This window comes from Leguminivora glycinivorella, chromosome 11 (genome assembly GCF_023078275.1).
Source record: "Leguminivora glycinivorella isolate SPB_JAAS2020 chromosome 11, LegGlyc_1.1, whole genome shotgun sequence".
Lineage (NCBI taxonomy): Eukaryota > Metazoa > Arthropoda > Insecta > Lepidoptera > Tortricidae > Leguminivora > Leguminivora glycinivorella.
In genome coordinates, this window is record NC_062981.1 from 19,906,174 (window position 1) to 19,929,237 (window position 23,064).

General features: G+C 37.3%; 1 protein-coding gene across 5 annotated transcripts in view; it reads right to left on the reverse strand.

Annotated features, from left to right (window-relative positions):
• Positions 1–23,064, reverse strand: part of LOC125231003 (insulin receptor substrate 1) — a 63,333-nt gene that overhangs the window by 13,785 nt on the left and 26,484 nt on the right. Inside the window, exons 4-10 of one of the 5 annotated variants that reach the window (XM_048136328.1) lie at positions 20,599–20,735; positions 17,103–17,204; positions 9,255–9,557; positions 6,928–7,032; positions 5,849–5,954; positions 4,711–4,929; positions 2,991–3,116 (exon numbers count right to left, since the gene is read on the reverse strand). In XM_048136328.1, coding sequence (XP_047992285.1) covers positions 2,991–3,116; positions 4,711–4,929; positions 5,849–5,954; positions 6,928–7,032; positions 9,255–9,557; positions 17,103–17,204; positions 20,599–20,735 — 1,098 coding nt within the window. Of the gene's footprint in view, positions 1–2,990; positions 3,117–4,710; positions 4,930–5,848; positions 5,955–6,918; positions 7,033–9,254; positions 9,558–17,102; positions 17,205–20,598; positions 20,736–23,064 lie in introns of all 5 variants that reach the window. The other 4 variants (XM_048136330.1, XM_048136329.1, XM_048136332.1 and 1 more) reach the window with 4 other exon arrangements.

Sequence of the window (23,064 nt, forward strand, 5' to 3'; positions counted from 1 at the left end):
AATTTGTTACACAATAATTCATTACAAATATACACAAGGATTGAGTCAATTTATTACATTTTATAAATTACACAGCTAAGATGTCAAATATAGGCATAGATAAATTACTTAATTAATAATTAAGTTTTGAAAGATGGTGACTATAATGACTTGTGTTTGGAAAATGGCATGCCAAACAAAGGAGACCAACAGTAATGGGGAAGGAAGTTGCATATAAGGTGCATAGTAATGGTCATTTTGCTATGAGAATGAGGAAAAGGGCATTCACTGAGACGAAGAAGCCCTACGATCACACAATTACAGTTGTTGATGCGTTCACCAAGTGTGTGTGGCCCTACCCGATGAAGTCGACATCTAGAGCAGAGGTGATTAGCAAGTGGCAGTTGCAGCGGCAGACGTTTGGTGACCCTATACATATTACCTTTGCCCGAGGTAAAGCATTAAAGAAAAGAGCTTTCAGAAGTACTGTGAAGATGAAACTTTATCTCGTGTAAGAAATTCTTGGTGCCTAAAAGTTAACTTGATTTGTTACTTTATTAAGTTTAGTAAGTTTGGTGAATATTTAAAATGTTGTTGTGTTGTAAAATGCTAAAAGTTGTTACAGTTATTGTTTTTATATCTAATGCTTATATTGTCGGATGTTTTTCAATTTATGTTGAAATGTAATGTTGAATGAATGAGATGTAGTTAGATGAATGAACGTTGAAGTATATCTGGGCATTTCTCAGAGTGTTTCAACTTTTTTGATTTCGGTGGCAGCATTAGTACCCGAACCATGAGTTTTCTTTGTTTCTGGTACAAATCCGCGACTTCTATTTAAATTGACAGGATTTCATGTGACTCTTACAGGATTCATGTAAAACTGTTGCCATCGAAAACAAAAAAATTTAAACACTGAGAAATGCCCATCTGAGGGCAGATATGAGAGCAGGACAGCCGAGAATGTGGGATCGGAACGTAAGGTGATGGCGTGAAACAGAACGTTGTATTATAGTAGAATGACAGTAGGTGTGAAAGGCGATGGGAGAATAGTTTTGAACGATGAGCGTTCGAACGTGAAAGAATTTAGTAAAATCTGTTAATTTCTTATTTGCTGCTTAATTAAAAGTTACTCATTGTTTATTGCTGGGTTTTCATTCGAGGCATAACAATATCCCACAAATATATTGTTTTATTCCCCATTAATATTCGATATGTAAAAAATACCCCAAATAAATAATAGCACTAGACCCTACTCATAGTGTTGTGTTCCTGCCGGTGAGTAAGGGTGCCAGAGCTCAACGAGGGTGCGGTGTGTTGATGACGGGAGCACTTACGGAACTAACTTGTTCCGTCTATTGTCCTTTGAGTCGTCGGCTACCCGAACCCTCCTTAGAACTTGTACATTCCTTTTTGCTGTGTACTTAACACAGCAAAAGGGAGTGTACATGTTTCTAATAGGGTGGCAACGCGCTTTTGACACTGTTTGAGTTGCAGGCGTCCATAGGTTACGGTGACCGCTTTACATCAGGCGGGCCGTATGCTTGTTTGTAATGTAATGCAATAAAAATTAAATAATCAGAAAATAATACTTCCGTCTTAGTGCGTTTTCACATTATCCGATCCGATATCAGATGTAGGACCGATATCCCATATATTTAAGCCGCCTTTTTTCGATTTTCGCCTTTGAAATCCTTCCTACATCCGATATCTGATCGAATAATGTGAAAACGCACTTAGTGTTGTAATATTTTACGTAGCATATTTTGCCTATTCTGGAATGTACGTCCAAGGTAATTTAGAACTATCTTGGAATAATATATTACTAAAAACTCAAAACAAATACTAAAACTGTTATCTTCAATATGGCAATTTTGGTTAGCATGCAGTTTTGTGCATCTTGCATACGCGCCATCTACCGGATTATAATGTTTGCTATTAGTCATCAAACGTACAAAACACTTCCCATGAATTGAATCTGATTCAAGTACCCGATTGGTAAAAAATGACTTAATTGTTTTTGTTAATTTCGGTGTTATATAGTGATAATGTTGTACGATCATGTTCCAAATTTTGAAATAATACGACTTAGGTCATTTAAATGAAATTATTTCGTGAATTGAACAATACCATTTGTCGCGAGAGTATAGTAATGCCATCTATTGTTTTACGAGTCAAACATATAAAACGATGTACTGAGTTACACGTCTTCCTTTATTTAGTTTAGTCTATGCACATATCAAGCTAAGAATATGGGCTAAATTGTCAAAACTGAGGTTCAAAAGTTTTAAGCCCGAGTCATGAGATGGCAGTCTATCCACTGTGATTACACATTTTACTTTGACAGTGACTCTCTATAATACTCTTTTCTCTTTGGTGCTAAGTAAAATTCTCTGAAATTACAGAGACTATTGTCACATCTCGGACACTGCTGATCGAGTATATGAAAGAGGCGCGTTCCTAGCACACATTCTAAGCTCGTGTAGGTGAACGCGTACCGTGCTTGTATGAGTGAGATATGACAGATCGACTGTTCGCGTTTTTGACAGGCGGTAAATGTGAGGTCACCGAGCGGGGGTGGGCGGCACTTTCAGCGGGGAGTGCGAGTGGCCATATTGTACGATAGTACTCTTTGCTATACTGTGCTATTGACAGGACACAACACACTGAACAAACACCTCAATAACATAGGTATAACCGATAGCCCCATGTGCAGAGCGTGCATGGAAGCAGAAGAAACCACCAAACACTTTCTTCTAGAGTGTAAACAGGTAGAAGTATATAGGAACAAGTATCTAGGTACGCCAAACACACTGAAAGAGGTATTTAGCAACCTGAAAACACTGCTAGGATTTGTAGAGGAGCTGGGGTGGTTAGAGTAGTGCTACCCCGTCTATTTCACGCAAAATAGGCACAATGGATGTCGACTTGCGGAAAATGCCCAATAAAACTAACTAACTAACTAACTGTGCTATTGTCTAACTTTCTAAGAATAATCGTGTACAATATACCTGTAGGCCCGAAGCCGTGTGACATCAGGTCGCGGTGGCACGGGCCGCGAGCCCACACTGTAGGCGCGAGGAGGGCGCTCATCCGCGTCTATTATGTGGGACATGGCTGGCTCCAGCTGGTATTCACTGTGGACAATAAGTTATGGTTAATCTTCTAAACCAACATCGCTAAGAGGATTGCACAACTCAAGTGGGAATGGGCCGGTCATATTTGTCGCAGGGATGACGATCGATGGGGCCGGCAAGTATTGCTGTGGTCGGACGATATCAAAAAGACGGCAGGGCCGACCTGGCACAGAACCGCCGCTTACAGAAAAGAATGGAAATCCATGAAAGAGGCATATGTTCAGCAGTGGACGCAAATATGCTAAGAAGAAGAAGAAGAAGAAGAAGAATCTTCTAAAAAGTATGATCATAAACAACACTTAAAAATAGGTTACTATATGTTTCTCATTATACACGTTAAACTTTCGTGAGACATATTCAAATAATTAATTAAAATACGGTTGTACTCACGGTACGGTTGTATGTTTCTCATTCGAAACTAATTTGCATTAAAAAAAGGGAAGCAGCATTTCTTTTTGGCGGAGGAATATGGTTCCAGCATCGCGCCGCAGCATAGCAGAAGCTGTCTTGAACGCTAGCTGGAGAGGATCGCTGGAATGCGCTGAGCGAGAAAGCGGCAGCTCTTTTAACATCGTAGTCAGATATCCATACTAATATTATAAAAGGGGAAAGCGTGTGTGTCTGTTTGTTTGTCCGTCTTTCACTGAAAAACGGAGCGACGAATTGACGTATTTGTTATGTACAGATAGTTGAAGGGATGGAGAGTGACATAGGCTACTTTTTGTCTCTTTATAACGCGAGCGAAGCCGCGGGCAAAAGCTAGTTAACAATAAAAAATGTCTTTAAATTATACAGTGGCGGTGGGATATCCAGGCGCCATGAGGAGGTAGCCATCTTTAGGGTAGGGGAGAGTTACACTTTGGTTACCTAAACCGAGGATCTGTAGACGGTGTCCCGCTGCAGACAGAGCCGCTAGACGCTGACACCAGTCCGTGGTCTAGTGGCGCCATGGGGAGGTACCCGTCAGTGGCGGCGGGGTACTCGGGCGCCATGGGGAGGTACCCGTCTTTAGGGGAGAGGAGGGTTACACTTTGGTTACCTAAACCGAGGATCTGTAGACGGAGTTTCGCTGCACACAGAGCCGCTAGACGCTGCCACCAGCCCGTGGTCTAGTGGCGCCATGGGGAGGTAGCCGTCTTTAACTCTCTTAGGGCCGGTTGCATCAAACCGCCTGTCTCCGGTAAAGCATTCGCTAAATTTTATTGTATGGGAAGCTCCATAGACATCTGCTGCGTGACAATGATGTGTCAATCCAGGTCTCTTTAAAGCGAGAGTAAATAGGTATCTCATAGGTAAGCGTGCTCCACCGTAGACCGCATCATCACTTACCGTCAGGTGTGATCGTGGTCAAACGTCCACCTATTCATACTAAAAAAAAATGTGGTTGATGCAACTGGTCCTTATTACCATACATATAGTTACCTAAACCGAGGATCTGTAGACGGAGTTCCGCTGCAGACAGAGCCGCTAGACGTTGACACCAGTCCGTGGTCTAGTGGCGCCATGGGGAGGTACCCGTCAGTCACGGCGGGGTATTCAGGCGCCATGGAGAGGTAACCATCTTTAGGGTAGGGGAGAGTTACACTTTGGTTACCTAAACCGAGGATCTGTAGACGGTGTCCCGCTGCAGACAGAGCCGCTAGACGCTGACACCAGTCCGTGGTCTAGTGGCGCCATGGGGAGGTACCCGTCAGTGGCGGCGGGGTACTCGGGCGCCATGGGGAGGTAGCCGTCGTGGGCGTTCTCTGGGGAGGTCTCGGAGGCCGCTATTGAGGAGGTACGGGAGTGACTCGCTGGTTCGCGACCCAATTTACTGTGGAGAATGAGGTTTTGTTATATTCCATGATACGATTGAAATTAGACGACTGTCGCTAAGTATGAGAAGCAGAGTCGCAGCATAAACCCTAAAAAACGCCCTTTTGTACATTTTTGGTACGGAACCCTAAAAAAAGCGTAGGACACTTTCATTCTAACAAATATGACAGCACTAAGTGTTTGGTGATATAATGTTCTAAATCGGACTGTGAATTTTAAGGGAGTCTGTATTTCCACAAAAATGACAATCAATGTCAATTCTGAAATAACTAACTATATAAAGTAATTCATTGACGATTTTTGGCTGGCACAGTTACTTCAAGAGTTTATGGACCTTTTCTCTTGCCGTCCAATGTACAGTCAACCAATTGGAACCTTAGGCCACTGTAGAACTATGTCATAGTGACGTTATAAATCAGTTTGTAAGAAATCTCTTACTGTCTGTCATTTTGACATGGTTGTAGAGTGGCCTAGGGTTCCAATTGGTTGACTGTACATTGAGATCATCTTTTGGTTTTAATGGAATTTTAATTTTCAACAAATAAAATCGCTATTCTTGTGTTTCTAAAATTTTTCGAACAAATAAAGCTCATTTCGCGTGCTCAATGAAAATGCTCCTCGTTACGGAGCGAAACATGTCGAGCGACCTTCGACAATTTTACGTGATTTACCCGATTTTACATGTTTAATACAAATAAAGCTCAATTAAAAGTACAACTAGAATCAAAATTCCCTAGCAAAAATGTTGTACGGTGGACGTTAGTGCGTTTTCACATTATCCGATCCGATATCGGATGTCGGACCGATATCCCATACATTACAGGCGCCATCTTGGATTTTTTCTATGGAAATCCTTCCGACATCCGATATCGGATCGGATAATGTGAAAACGGCCTTAGCGTGCTATAATTACTTACCTAAACCTATCCCGGGGTCCCATTTCGCAGTAATCTGGTTCCTCGGGTATCCGCGGTGTGCGGTGCCACTCGACTGCGTCGGCTTCATCGTGGGACGTACTCAGGCCTGATGGACAAATCTTTCGTTAGAAGAGCTACGTCGCGGTCCCGGGTTCGAATCCCGGTAAGGGCATTTATTTGTGTGATGAGCACAGATATTTGTTCCTGAGTCATGGATGTTTTCTATGTATATAAGTATTTATATATTATATATATCGTTGTCTGAGTACACAACACAAGCCTTCTTGAGCTTAGTGTGGGCCTGAGTCAATCTGTGTAATTATGTCCTATAATATTTATTTATTTATTTAAGAGCAGATATCTATGTCTTGCAGAGTTCCCTTGCCGGCACCAAATCGGGATACCGTCCAGTAATCCAGTTAGAACCGGGGCAGCTGTTTTGAAGTTTATAAGTGCGTTGTAATCTATTTAGAAAAACTATTTTTACCTCCAGATTTCAACGGATCGAGATTTTCCAAATATAGATAGATACATAGAATATTCTTTATTGGCACACCTCAGCAAAAGATACAGTGGAGACAAAACAAATGATTATAAATAGAGGCAGACGACAGGCGGTCTTATCGCTAAAGAGCAAATAAAAAAATATCATGCTCATCTTACCGGGATTCGAACGCAAGACCGCGGTTTAGCAGGTAAGGGCACTACACGCTACGCCGGACCGGTCGTCATACTTATGTGTCTATTCGGGGGGACAGATAAGGTGAAAGAATTGGATTTCTTTTTTTGCATTTTCGCAAATTATTATTCTGAGTAGTCCGACTATCAATATGAAAACCGTCGCTCTATACAGGTCTCTGTGGAAATTACCTGTTTTCTTCCATAAAGTAGATCTTTTCTGATAAAATAGTTTAATCATTTCGAGTTGTCGGGACATCAAAACTCGGGAGTCATTCTATAACGACATCATCAGAGCGCTCTAAGACTTAAGGGGTTTCTTAACGAGTCATATTCTCACTAAATTACAACCCCTTATACACAATATAACCCTCTTTTTCACGAATACCAACCAAAGTTACCTTCAATGAGCTCCGAGTGGCGTGTGGGCGGTCTCTCGACCTCCAAAGACTTAAACGCCTTCGAAGGCATACTGTCGCAACGATTTCTAAATGGACCCGTGGCGTCTGAAAGCAAAATATACATATTAACGACCATTTTAATATTGCTTTTTATGTTTTCATTTCTCAAACATATCAAGAAAAGTGTAAAATGTATAAATGAAAGCTTTTTATTTTCGTTACGAAACTATGTGCCTTGCAAACTTTAACATTAGTGTGTCATTTCAAGGTTCAACAGAAAAGTAGTAATTTTAAGTTTTACGATTAAATGGGGTACGCATAATATATGAACATAACAGGTATTTGTTGATATGTATGATACCGTTGATTCAAGAATAAAGATTTTCTGTCACAAATATCTGACTTCAATATTCATGTTTGATTTTAACAGATGAAGGGCATAATTCGTTCCTCATGTGTTTTTTTTATACATAAAATCGTAGAAAAAAGAAGACTCCACTTTCGTACCTAACTGTCACATTTCTGACGTAAAACGCTTAAACATGGCAACAATTTTTATGGAGCATTTGAACTCCATTTTATTTTTTCTACAATTTTAGGTCGCTCTATACTAGTAGTATACAATTATACATAGATCATTGACTAGTGGCATTACCATAAGTTTGCCATATATTCGTTAGCGAGTGCGTACCATACTTTTTATAAGCGAGCGAGATATAGAAAGTTGTGAGATATAGTGCGAATTTTTTTTCTTCGTATTTTCACGGAAACTCACGAAGTTGTCATGTTATCTCAACCAGGCTCTGTTCAAGAATAACTTTGACCGAGCTAGCACGACAAATACGAACGTTTCCGAAAAAAACACGACGGAAAACCATTATGAACTATATCTGTACGCCCAGACGATAACGAATATTATCAGTGTGAAACTCGCGGTAAAGCTTAATGTCATAAACAAATAGCGACAGAAATACATGCCGAAAAGCGGAGTTTTTCAAACCTCAGAAAACATCAACAAACTCAAAAAGGAAAATAGAGTCATCATTGGAACTATGTCATCTGACGTTTAAAAACCAAGCCTTAAACAAATAAATACATATAATAGTAAAATTAAAAGCTCATTTACACAGCTCATTGTACAAAGTAAAACTGCAAAAAGCACTAAGAAAAATATACGGTTATTTGAGAATCATTCCATTGACTTTTTACAATCGCATGAAGAGACATGGCGTAAGCGTGCGTTTGGATATATGATAAAAAAAAAACAATTAAAAAATAACTTAGGTTAGTAAATGATTGAACGTGCAGCCGTACCAACCGCAACTTATATTTAAATTATTTGAAAGCTACTGAAATGATAATATTATATACATAGTTACATACATATATGTATATTCGCTGGCAATCCTGTGGTATTAGTTGACGCATAGGAGCATTTTTAAAACACATTGTATTGTGCCGTTTTCTGGAAATATTATGTTAATTTTTTCAATGGGAGAAAAAATACGGTCAAAAACGTGTGACATCAGAAAAAGTAACATAAAAGTTTTACCCCCTTATTCATAAACGTTCATTAAAGCTATCAAGCCGACTTTATCGGCTTTATAACTTTAGTGAACGTTTATGAATAAGGGGATTAGAAAATTTTACAATATTAGTGTCATTTTAAAAACGCAATTAAAGAGCTACGCCCGCTTTATTAAATTAATACTAATATTTTTCTATGCTGTAATTAAATAAACTGGGTATGCTTGCATATTCTGAAGTGATCTTTATAGTCTTGATCCAAGTTTTTCCATCATTTACCGTATTCTTTGGATATTTTTTACGACTTAGTGAACATTACTTATGCTTAGTTTTAAAGATGGATGGATAAGGCAATGGAAATTAAGTACAGTTAAATTAAAGCCATATTAACTGGCCAAGACAAATTATCAGTACTTCAAAAATGAGAGAATCTTACCTATGTACATTGTCATTTTTTGAAAGATTCTGAGACTTTTGCCTCCCTTTTTCTAAAGCGAGATAAACTAAAATTATTCCAGCAAGCATAACATTCACTAAACCCTATAACTAAACCAAACAATCATAAAAAATATCAACTAAAAACAGTATCTCGTATACCAAAAATAAATCGTCACTACTTTTAAAAAATCTCGTATCTCACACTGTTCCTCAAAGTAAAAACGCAGTAAGTCTATATGCATTCCATACATACTTACTACAATTTTCTTTTCATTGACAGACGAAGATACAAGTTTTTTTTAAAGTAGTGACGAAATGTGTCTACAAGCGTCCCTACGCCCAAGCATGCGAACCATACATACTCTTTGTATGAGCGGGCGATAGTTTGGACAACCGCGTCCCCGTACTGGCGCGCCGGCTCCACTGTGTTTTCTTCTCCGTCCCATTCACGGCCTTACACGAAGAGTGCCGTTGGGCCCTCTCTATGGTCACCCGATCTACTTCGTCACCAGTCAGAGGTGCGGATCGGGTCCGTTCGTGGACGATCTTGAGCGGTTCTTGGAAGAGAGGGCAGCCGGTGGGCAGCGAGACGGTGCGATGGTGTTTAATGAGTCGCGGATGATCAGGTTTGTCGGTTAGTGAGTTATTCGGTGGTTGGTTTTCGGCTGCGGACAAGACAAGGAAGCTACACGGACGGCACCAAGCACCCGGTGCGGTGGTTAACATGGATGGAGCGATGGTATTTCAATGGTTGCTTTTGATATCTTTTGACAAATGGCGTATATTTTTGTACGGTAATATGAGAGCTATATCCCATAGCTCTGATGTTCCTCTGATTAAAAACTGTTTTTCTTTTTAGTAAACTTTTTTAGTTTTTTTTTTTGACTATTTTCAGATTAGCTATACATATAGCTGTATATTCGACCATTTTAAGCTGATTGTCTTTTAATAAAACTAGGAATGGTTTACCCAATTTTATATGAAGTTAGCCATTTTAACTCTCAAATATGACCTTTTTATACTTTTTATGTGTTTAAATGTATTTAAGGTAATTTAATCCAATATAAAAACGAGAAATGTTCATTTTTATGTGATGATAATCCATGTTACCAATACCAGTTAGTGACAATGTTGCTAACTCTTATTGCAAATTAATCACAATTTAATTCAAAAACCATTATTGACAAGTGAACCACCACCTTATGAAATAAATACCATCGCTCGTAATAACACTGTTAAAAATGCCGGTAAATATATGGTATAGATATTATAATATTATTTTGTTATATTGACTGCGAATTGAACGACAGGCGACAACTTTGCTTTATGTACCTGTAGGCCTAGCACATGATTGCCGCGAGAGTATGTCGCCGCGAGATAGATGACACGTCTTTGTCTAATTGTATTAATGACATAAGGACGGGTAGTCTATCTCGCGGAAATCATGTGCTTGCCCTATTGGCAACGCCACTTTTATTAGCTATCTGCTTACCCCCTTATTCATAAAAAAGTTACTGCACTTTAGTTAAAAAAGTGTTTTGTCCCATTCTCATTTTTCCACCTTAATTTGTTGAAATAATAGATTTAGAGATATTAAGCTAGATTGAGTAGTTAGGCCAAAAAGTGTGTCCACATGAGAGGGCATTGTTTGGGCTGGTGTTCCTCTCGCACTTATTGACAAATGTCAACATTATTCAGTGACGTTATCACTGTCATAAAATGGGCATACCAGTCAATATTCAAAGTTACTACTAAATCTACTAATACTCAAAAGAAGTTTTTTTTAATGCAAAACGTTTGATTTAATGGCATCATAATAGTTACATTAAAATTACTTACCAATTTGTTAAAAGATATCGAAATCGTAGTCTGAATAAAAAACTAAAATAATATAAAAAACTTTAGACTTAGGTAATATACACTCAGTTCAACCATACTTGTCCAATCATGTAAATAAACACTGCTAGAAAACATTATCTCACTTTTATCTGGAATTGCACATTAACCATCACTAAAAATGTTATTATACACTTAAATAAACTCACAAAGTATTGAAATCAATCAAAAAACCACGGAAAAATATCATTTCTAAAACGATTTACATCAATAATTGTAATTATAATAAAATTACGAACGGATGACCTCAAAAACTCCTGACATTACGAAGTCTAGATTGTCTATGACTCTTAATGTTGAGATGACAACTTATCGATATTAACGTTTGAGTTTGTATAGCTTGGCAAAAATGCGTTGATATTAATTACAATAATATATTAACCGACTTCTTTACGTTTTATTTCCTACCTTACAATAAATACTTTACTATCAGTATATTTTTTGTTGTACTAATGTTAATGTTAGGTACTAAGTATAAAATGAATACTGAACTAGCCTTTTCCATAGGATTGTTGCAAAATGCGACGAAACCTAATGAATTTTGGTTTTTACATAGATCTCGTGTGACGTAAAATTGAAAATCCTCTGATGACGTTAGCAGCGTTTATTACATCATTTTATCGACATTTCCAATCACTAGTAATTGTCTTTAATCATATTTGACGTTTCGTTTGTTTACATGATAGGACAAGTAAAGATGAACCGACTGTACAGATAAAAAAACTACTACTATGGCAACCTCTTTAACACTGGCCACAAGTGCGAGAGGGACACCAGCCCAAACAATGCTTTCTCATGTGGACCGTTTTTGCTAGTATGATACGAACGCCTTTCTGGCTCAGTGATAAGGTTCAATTTAGTGCGCTGTCCCCTGTAAAGGTCTTTGGTTGAAATATGCTAAATAATTGCATACATTTTGTCACTTTCTGTCACATCCGTTGTTCAAAAGATAGAAGAGGATGACTTGACTCCCAATCTGTTCTATACCATATTTTTTCGGCATCATCATGAAATTAATATAATAATGTATTGTAACACGATATCAAATATCCAACACCGATGATCATGCGCGATCACTCTTAGCGTCTCAGTCATAATGCTCAAAATGCCTTAACAGAACATCCTATCATGCTTAGTCACAATTCATCGGTATTTTTCAGTAACAATTATGTTTCTTAATCTAAATAAAATTAACATATTGTGAGTGTGTTGTGTGTAGCAATTGACAAAGTGGGACGTTTTCCGTGCACTCTCACATATTCACTTAAGTAGCACATAATACAGGTAATTCATATACCTAGTCACTTTAAAAAAAATGTATGTAAAAAACAGTTACGAGTTACGAGCAACAAACTCTCAGAAAAGTTTATTTTTGTACATACAACTTTGCAATACATTAAAAGAATAGTACATTACATCAGAGGCCGGGAAAATGAGGATTTCCGGCCAAGTGGGTATATACGGCCGAGCGAGCGTGCGAGCGAGGCCGGATAGGGATACGAGGCCGGGAATCCGTTTTCACGCCGAGGCATGTATAGTGCTTTTCTCAAACATACAATGAAATAAAAAAAAATGCTCTAAAGGACAATATTTTATAAAAAAAAGTTACTTTGCAGGCCTAGGCCTAAAAAATAATATGAAATCCCTTTACAGTCCTCTCGAGTTGTTGCGCCCAATAAGCGATACTTCCCAGCCCATTTTAAGGAACGTAAAGACAATATTTCATTGCATGTTTGAGAAAACTCCTTTTTTAGCAAATAATGCGTTTTTCTTAAATGATTAGAATGGTAAATGTCTATCGTAACGTTTTAATTTAGGGCATATATTAAAAATCTGGGTAATAGTAGGTTTAGGGAAACCCTAAGACATCTATCATAAAAATCATCATAGAAAAAAAAAAGTACATTTCGCGAAGCATAGGCGTTTCGGTACACATTCAAACGGTTATTGCATATAAGCCTTAAGGTTCATGTCATTAGGTCCTGATTCAAACAACAGATGTTAAGCTTATTAATTGACAATTCAGTCTCTTACAAATATCTGACAAACATTATGGGATACTCACAAAGGTTTTTTTAACAATGTCATTTTTTTCTTCATGAGATGCCGATTTTACATGCACACATACTAGCTAAAGTGGGACCAAGCCAAGCCCATGCTCGCCTCAATATTAAGTGGCGACTGATATATTGCTATCTCTCTCATACCAATGGAGACCCAGTGAGATAGAAAGGGATGGCATTATAACATCATCTGTCGTATATTATTAGAAAAATATGCGTGTTACAGAATCATTATTTAGTCTAAGCGACGTAGCATTTTAGGCTCATACTGTTTGTTTATCAGACATTAGCTAACAATTATCTGAGAAATGTAGCAATTAACGATACATAAATAATTCTTGCTTGTTTTTATTAGTGCCGTGCAAAGCTGCATTCGAAATTTCGAACGCCAATTGAAATCAATTTAGGGATAAGACAATATATATTAGACTTATATTGACCGGGATATAGACCGTGATTACCTTTTTGATTTTTGTCGAGCTCCCGATATCGACAAAGTTGCATGCATCATGATAACGGAAAACTGACGAAGGCGGGTGGATGTCAAAGTTGCATAGACAGCGCGAAAAGGTAATCACGGTCTATGTCCCGGTCAATATAAGTCTAATGAAAATAACCGTGAATCATTCAAAACTCTTAAGACAATATATAGTCAAGTTGTTCCATAGTGATCATAGTATTAAAAAGTTATATTATGTTCTTTTACCATGTGAAAGGGTCCTTATGTTCATTTCATAAAACCTTAGGTACGGTCAACCATTTAAATCCAAATGCCATTTAAGAACTCTGTCCTATTGACACCATGCTGTATTTGCCACAGAAGTCACTTTGACGTTTACTATGAAAAGGTTCTACAGTGGCCGAGGACTCAAATTGGTTGACTGTACGTAACACACCAGGGGCCTATTGCATAACAATTTACAACTTGTATTACAAGTGGAACTCTCTTTCTTATAAAATGAATTGGAGGGGGACTACCGCTTGTAATATGAGTTGTAACTTGTTATGCAATAGGCCCCAGGCGGTCTATCACAACTGGCACTGTCGCCCGCGAGTCCTTACTTGAAGTCGCGCTTGATGTATGGACTCGCGCGTGACAAGGCAAGTTGTGCTAAACCGCCTGATATTAACAGTAGTAATCAACGGATATTAATCGTTATTGCTTCTAAGGAATGAGGACACAAATAGTCTGGTTTAAAATTGTCGTTAGATGTGAATTTTATGAGTATATTGTCTATATTCCTAGAAAGTTTCAGTAACGGCATATTTTATATTAGTGGCAGGATACATATAGTTACCACAAGATTGGCAGATACAAGTTTACAAGGCGGTAGTTTAGCACTCACCAGAGGTCGCTACTGACGAGAATTATCCGTTTTACAACCCACCTTTCAATACCAAAGCGGGAGGAATCGATTCGACAGCCAATAGATGGCGTTTTAATTAAGGCAATATAATTATACCTAGTCGATCGTATGAAGATCTAATCTACTTCTGTAGAAGTTCTATATAGCGCTGTTAAAATTGTGAACGCGTAAATTGCCCACTCTCACTAGAATTTGTCATTAGTTTGCAAACAAATGAATCTCTTATAATAACCCACGACGCAAAAACGAAGGGGTGTTATAAGTTTGACGTGTCTGTCTGTCTGTCTGTTTCTCTGTCTGTCTGCGTGTGTGTCTGTCTGTGGCATCGTAGCTCCCGAACGGATGAACCGATTTATATTTAGTTTTTTTTTTGTCTGAAAGCTGAGTTAGTCGGGAGTGTTCTTAGCCATGTTTCATGAAAATCGATCTAGGTACTATGTCGTGGTCGGGGTTTTTTAAAAATTTAAATTTTGTGGTTATTTATAAAAATGTTCGTATTATGAGTACCTAGACCAAAATACTAGTATTTAATTTCAACTAAGAATTAAAAAACCGGCCAAGAGCGTGTCGGGCCACGCTCAGTGTAGGGTTCCGTAGTTTTCAGTATTTTTCTCAAAAACTACTGAACCTATCAAGTTCAAAATAATTTTCCTAGAAAGTATTTATAAAGTTCTACTTTTGTGATTTTTTTCATATTTTTTAAACATATGGTTCAAAAGTTAGAGGGGGGGGGGGGACGCACTTTTTTTTCCTTTAGGAGCGATTATTTCCGAAAATATTAATATTATCAAAAAACGATCTTAGAAAACCCATATTCATTTTTAAATACCTATCCAACAATATATCACACGTTGGGGTTGGAATGAAAAAAAATATCAGCCCCCACTTTACATGTAGGGGAGGTACCCTAATAAAACATTTTTTTCCATTTTTTATTTTTGCACTTTGTCGGCGTGATTGATATACATATTGGTACCAAATTTCAGCTTTCTAGTGCTAACGGTTTCTGAGATTATCCGCGGACGGACGGACGGACAGACAGACATGGCGAAACTATAAGGGTTCCTAGTTGACTACGGAACCCTAAAAAGGTACAATACACCCCCTAGAACCACCACCACCTACGTGACTTTTCATCTACCTCGTTGTCGAAGTGAAAAGCAGAATATAGCAAGCAAAACTGTGTAATAAATTCTTGGCGTGCCATAACGTCAAGTAAGGCCCACTTGCACCAAACACTTAACTCAGGGTTAGTGGGCTGTCATCTGTCAAATTCCATATAAAATGGTGGGTTAACCCTGCATTTTCGTTGATCACTTGCCCTAAAAATATTTTATTTTTGTACAGGCAAGTTCCCATTGTATAATTAGTACATTACGTATGTAAATCGAATGAACCTAGCCAGTAGCGACCTCTAGCGTCACGCGTTGTTAGTTCAGACAAGGCGCTTGCACATATAAAGCTTTCACAGTTTCTTGATATTCTATCTCGCTCACTCCAGCTTGGTGTAAGCGAGATGGAATATAAGTTCAATGACTGTGACTCTATAAGCAGGTATAACCACTTTTATATGTTGCAGTGACGAAAATGCGGATGGTTTTTTGTAAAAAAAAAATTCCTTTTTTTCCTGGTTGTGTTTTATATCCGACTAGGTTTTCGGTTTTAATTTAAGCTTTTTTTTATGAAACGTCCACTCTTTACATATTATGTTATCTACTTATTATTGATCTAAAATGAACAAGATACAAATCATAATTCGGACTCAGTCCATAATTTCAATAACATGTCTTTTTCAGTGAAAATTGTCAGTCATCACTATCACTTATCATCACAGTATTGCTTTTTTTTTTTAATACTACGTCGGTGGCAAACAAGCATACGGCCCGCCTGATGTAAAGCGGTCACCGTAACCTATGGACGCCTGCAACTCAAACAGTGTCACATGCGCGTTGCCACCCCATTAGAAACTTGTACACTCCCTTTTGCTGTGTTAAGTACACAGCAAAAAGGAGTGTACAAGCTCCTAGGAGGGTTCGGGTTGCCGACGACTCAAAGGACAATAGACGGAACAAGTTAGTTCCGTAAGTCCTCCCGTCATCAGCACACCGCACCCTCGCTGAGCTCTGGCAGCCTTACTCACCGGCAGGAACAAGTATATTTGCTGCATTAACAAGTATATTTATACTCTTGAATACAAAGAGGATCAAGTATTAATAGTATTATAGAGAGTTACTGTCAAAGTAAAATATGTAATCACAGTGCATAGACTGCCATCAGTGCCATCTCTCGACACAAGCTTAAAACTTTTAAACCTCAGTTTTGACAATTTGGCCAATATTCTTAACGTGATATGTGTTAAAATGTCAAATATTAATATTAGCGCCATCTAGCCGAGCGTCCCCAAAAGGTGTAACGCCATCTAGGCCACCGTACCTTTTTCTATATGGTTCTGAGGTACGTTTTTTTCTTAGACTGTAGCTGTCTATACGGAGTTACATATGTCTTTGCTTCAATACTTAAAAAAACACAAAGTGTTTTATAAAAAATAATTTGATTTGTAATTCAGGTTAATGTATCAATTTCGTGCAAACAAATACAGAATATCTCAGGGATTCGAAATATTTCCTTATTATTACTATAAAAACAGCTTATATTAAACCGGAACCCCAATGTAACTTCTTAAAGCACCTTTTGATACGACCAATCACAATCAATCTTTGCACCACTGCTTCGCTCTGATTGGTCGATCAAAAACTGGCCGTTACCCATCCTCGTCTCTGATTGGTTCATTTAAATCTGAATCCCATTCGCACTATCACCATTTCAACATACACCAGTGGTTATAAAAAAGCGTCCTATCCCGTTGCGCTAAGGTGCAGTTTACCGTTGGTCGTGAGAGGCGCAATGGCCGCCGCCGAGTCATCTATGGAGTAAGTCGTTGAGCACACGCATTGTGTAATGCATGAGTCAACGCAGAGGCCCTTTTCTGCAATAGATTTGTGCCAATTTATACCTTACATCTTGGTCTACAATTTTGAATAAGTGAACTCTAAAACCGGTTTCCATGGTATTATAAGGCGGTTTTAGGGCCGATACAGAAGAATAAAATTGTAAACCATCTGCCACTTGTACAGTCGCCATCAGATATATCGGATCTGCCAAAGCTGTCAAACCTGATATATTTGATGGCGACTGTATATTAGGAACGGTAACTACTTCCTCAAAACTGAAAGTTACAAGCAGAAGTCTCTTTCCAACTTGTCACATTAGCAGTGATCGGGGATTTGGATGCCACACTGCGGGATGTCAAGTAGAAACACAAATATGGATACGCCGTCTAGCCCGTGATATTTTTTTTATGTCATAGTAGACCAGACGGTTCGCCTGATGGTAAGCAACTACCGTCGTCTGTGTAAACTCTGAATTAAACAGTACCAAACACTGGAGTAATTAGTTAGTGAAGTAGTAGACATGATGATGAAGTTGGTTATGAACATAGTACATTTAGGCCCTCTTGCACCAACCACTTAACTCAGGGTTAGTGGGCTGTCATCTGTCAAATTCCATATAAAATGTTAACCTCCGGGTTAACCTTCCATTTTCGTTGGTGCAAGTAGCCCTTAGTGTTTTTAAATGATAATAAAGTGATTTTTTTTATATTAAATCACATATTTTATTGTAAGTGAGGCCTATATTAAACTAATTAAGAAAAAATATTTCAGCAGTAACAACATGGATGATTTGATGTCGCATTTGGAACATTGACCCGTAATAGCAATACATTGACAACCAATATATAATATTATACAGGTAAATTGTGATAAAAAACTGTACTTTATCTAACCATATAAAGCCCGGAATCCCGCGGCATATCCATACTAGCATAACGATTGAGGTAATTCACCCCGTGTGCCATCCAAATCCCCGATCACTGCATATTCAAAATCAAATCAAAATCAAAATCAAAATAGTTTATTGATACAGTGAAACTTATGATTAGACATGTTATATTACAATATTACTTATAGCTAAACACTGCTAAATATTTAAAATATAGATGTTGCCTGTAACACCTGCACAAGGCTATGCCTGAATCGCAGGATGTCACTTTTCCTGGATTGCCATTAGACAGTGACTTCCGCTTGTAACTTGTAACTTTCAGTTTCAAGGTCGGCGAGAAGTCCTCATACAAGTAATACAAGTTGCAGTAGGTTTACAGTCTGTATCGACATGCGAATCCACGTCAGTTTGATGATCGCAAGGAGTAAACCAATAAAAAAGGATATAACTTATTAAAAAGACCCCTTTAACTAATAAGAACATACAACAAATACGTAATTGTAATATGTAGTATGTGGAAACTACTTAAACAAAAAAAATCTTAAAAATATCTATTCATAAAAACAGATCAAAACAAATGAATAAGGGTTTTATTGACCAACGGACGTATAAAAAAATTATGACTATTTTTTTAATTGAACAAGATGTAAGGAATTCACTGTTGGGATAGGATTTTGAATATCCGACGCGACTGTAGGTACACAAAACAATGCTCGCTTAAAAACTATTCTAAATGTATGGTTAGTTACATTTTTCTTTAGGTACTTAAGCGAAGCTGACAATACTACTCTAACTACGGGTTAACACTTTAAAAACCTTGTAAAAAACTTTAAACTAAAGATATATTATTAAATCTTTACAGAATAATCTGAAAATAATTTTCTTGATAATTCTATTCCTGTAATTTTTCTACTACTTATTTAATTTTGCCCCAGAACCATTTTGTGCATGCTACTCTAATCCCCACTACGACCAAAAAAAAACTAAGTTTGCAAAAAGAAAACATTTTTTTTGAACTCAGTATGACCCTAGCTTTATCTTTACCGTTTCAGGCAAAAGTGTACCTTATTAGGTTGTCAATAAAGATTATGTTTAGCGAAAAAAAATGCTAGACATTATTGACAGCTAACAGAGTACTTTTGACTAAAAAAAAACAAGTACATATATTTTTCTTTATGCAAACTATAAAGTTGGATCCACATATACATTGTTATGTACATTACTTGAGAAAATTAGTCTTAATATAAACGAAGAGGAGTCAAATGTGCTTAAAAGTAACGCTAACACACTTAAAATAGTGCGGAAAGGACGGCATGATGATATTGATGAAAATTGGTAAAATATTCCAATAGGATTTGGTTATTTTGAGTTTTTGCGTTTGCAAAATGTACAAAATGTGGAGCCAACTGAGTCTAACGCATTAAAATACATGTATCATCAATAGTTACTAGATGAGATATGCATCAAAACTGTAGGTACTGTTATCTAGTAGCTGTACATAAATACGTAGAAGTGAAATAGACTAGTTTCCTATACTTAAAATAAAATATTTTATGCAGTGCACGAAATAAAGCACCACATAATTAGAAGAAAAATATGGATAGGAGGTATGTTTAAATCAAAGAATAAGATAATTATAAAGTAATAGAATTGACCGTGATGTCACTCCTCAGTATTTCATAGTAAAAAGATAAAGATAAAAACATCGTTTATTCAAGTAGGGTTTTACAACCTCTTTCGAATCGTCAAAATTTACATTAAAATAAATTAAAAAATAAATAACAAATTTACAGAAACAATATAACTTAACAACAAACCTATGAAATTTGCTCCCCATATTAGTAATCCCCATATTAGTAAATCGTTTGGACAGTTCTTAAAAAAAGCTGATTTAACTAGTAGGAAACTAGCCTATTAAAGTAAGTTTACAGCAATATTAATAACCAGTAAACGTCCTAGTTTCATAGACATTTGACGTTTAAAATAGCATTTGTACACGCGAGGTAGTAGATAATTTTGACGCATTGTTCTATAAGGAACTATTAACGCTACATGTACTTTCTGTTTTCATATTTGAAGTCTAACTGTGTGCATTGTATCATTTGCAACCAATTGCGACTTTTAAACAAAAAATAATAAATAAGCCTTCTATAAATATGCCATTTACAAACAAAAGGTTAAGTGCATAAAGTCGGTTGTCAATAAGACCGTACTTCCAAAATATTAGTTGCAAAAGTTTCAATATGAAATCGATAGTATCGACATCCGAAAATATGGGACAGTCAAGGCATTCCATATAGATGCGAACAAAGTGTCAAAAATACACACGACTAAGAAAATTGTGGATACACATTTTTAGCACTAATTCCGCATCTATATTGAATACCTTCAGTACCTTGTTTTGATTAAAAACGTCACAAATTATGAAGACCTTAACGTTAAAAATCTTCATAGTCATAATAAAAGTCGCACTCAGTTCTCGAAAACCCTCAACCAACAAAAGAACTTCACACTCTGTGATATCGTATTTAGAATCTTACCGTTAGAGAGGCCGGCCCGGGGCCTCTGCCCTTCGGAGACGGTCTGCCGCCGAGGGCGAGGGTGCTCATCGTCCGATTTTGGCATCGTGATATGATCCCGCTCGTTCTCTGTCTCTTTCGCACAGTTGCGCATGGCACTGGAACAGTAAGAATTCGAAGCTGAAATACACCGTTTTTTTTTGTTTTCCGTTAAATTAGACACGCAGTTAGGTTCATCATCAGGAACCACCCTGTATATCGCTTTTTGTTAAATTTGAAAAACATTTTTATTTTTCGTTTCCATACATAATAAACGAATTAATTAGTGTGAGAGGACCTTAATCATAACATTTAAGTCATTGTCAAGTGTTTGACGGCAAATATCAAAACAAATAACACTAGGAAGTCGTAAGGGATGCCACACACGTGTTCAGTAATTAAATCTATTTTTTTAATAATTCGATAACCGTAAAAGGCTAGTTTCTTAGAGAAATTGATTGTATTTGAACTAAAGAATCTTCCCCTAAAGTTAACGGAATTCAATAAAAACAGGGTATATAGATCCAAATCTTGGCACTAAAAAAAAGTGCGAAATTCAAATTGTCTGTTGAAAACAATTTTAGCAAATGTTCATTTTACAAAAAACGTTTCATCAATATAGTAATTGGCAAATATGTTATTCCGCATATGTATCATTTTACAAAAACTTACTTGACAAATATAGTCCGTTGCTTCTGGAAAGTTATGTATGAAAATGTTGGCATAATTAATGGAAGATTTTTTTTGATTGGGATATGTACATACCAGGCCGAAGTTATTTTTCATCAACCCTCCCCATCCCTCCCCCCTCTGCGTCACCCCTCTTCCCCCCCTTAAATAGCCGAAAATGCGGTTTTTTGCGATTTCTGACAAAACCGTTGTAGATACAGAAAAAGCGTGTAGGAAAAAAGTAATCCTTGATAAATTTACTACAAATCGTTCATTGACACTTTGGTTCTAGCACTTATAGATTTCGCGTGATCCATCACGAAAGTTGGTCCTTTGCTGCAATTTTCTTTAGTGAATGTTAAGTTTTCTCCCAAATTGCTTACGAAATCTGTTTGATATTACTAAAATATTATAAACTGAAAATGAATTTCAGTTGGAAAAATCACTAGCATGGGTGGGACTTGAACTCACGGCTACTGGATTGATACTCCAGGGCTCTACCAACAGCTACCAAAAGCTCATCCCCAGTCATAGATATACTATATAGAGAAATGGTACTCCCTAGCGACTACTACCGTGAAAATATTACGTCTTAAATAGTTACTGGAATTCCAAGACATATTGGAAATTCCACCCATGGTAGTGATTTTTCCCCCTTAATTTTATTTTAGTCATGAGTTACAATATTTTAGTTATATCAAACAAATTTCGACGATTTCGTATGCATTTTGGGCGAAAACTTAACATTCACTAAAGAAAATTGCAGCAAAGGACCAACTTTCGTAACGGATCACGCGTAAACTATAAGTGCTAGAACCAAAGTGTTAATGAATGATTTGTAGTAAATTTATTAAGGATTACTTTGTTCCTAAGCGCTTTTTCTGTATCTCTAACAGTTTTGTCAGAAATCGAGAAAAACCGCATTTTCGGCACTTTAAGGGAGGGTAGAGGGGTGACGCAGAGGGGGGAGGAGTGGGGAGGGTTGATGAAAAATAACTTCGTTCTATAACCTACATGTTTCAATTAAAAAAAACCTTCCATTAATTATGCCGTAATTTTAGCTAATTTCCCCCTACTAATAATCATTTAGTAACTAATACATTAGTACAATGTTACCTAATAGTATGTTTGACAAATTGATACATTTACCAAATGTCATGTAATAAATTGTTATAAAGGGGTTGCAGTCTTTTCTTTTAGCCTAGGCTAAACTGATCGACCAACCTTTTTAGATCAGTTTGGTTTGTGATGGTCACAGTTCTAACCTAACCTAACCCACTTTTCTAGTATTACTTCGGTTTTGGGAGGGTCACAGTTCTAACCTAACCTAACCCTCTTTTCTAGTATTACTTCGGTTTTGTGAGGGTCAAAGTTCTAACCTAACCCACTTTTTAACCGACTTCAAAAAAGGAGGAGGTTCTCAATTCCACTGAATGTTTTTATTTTTTATTTTTTTTTGTATGTATGTTACTCGATATCTCCGAGAATCGTGGACCGATTTTCAAAATTTTTTTTTTTTGATCGAACGGGTATAACCCCGAGATGGTCCCATTGGCACCAAGTCAGGGTCTGATGATGGGATCTTGGAGAAATCGAGGGAACTCTTCAAATGTTATAGGCACATGTAATGTTTTTAGTGTAATTTTTGAAAGGTACACCAGTATTTACGCCTGACGGTAGTAATTTTATGTGGCTGAGCTGATGATGGAAGGTCAACTCCTCAATGGTTAGGAGTTAAAGGATAATTCTTTCACTACTTTACATATATTCGGACTGATA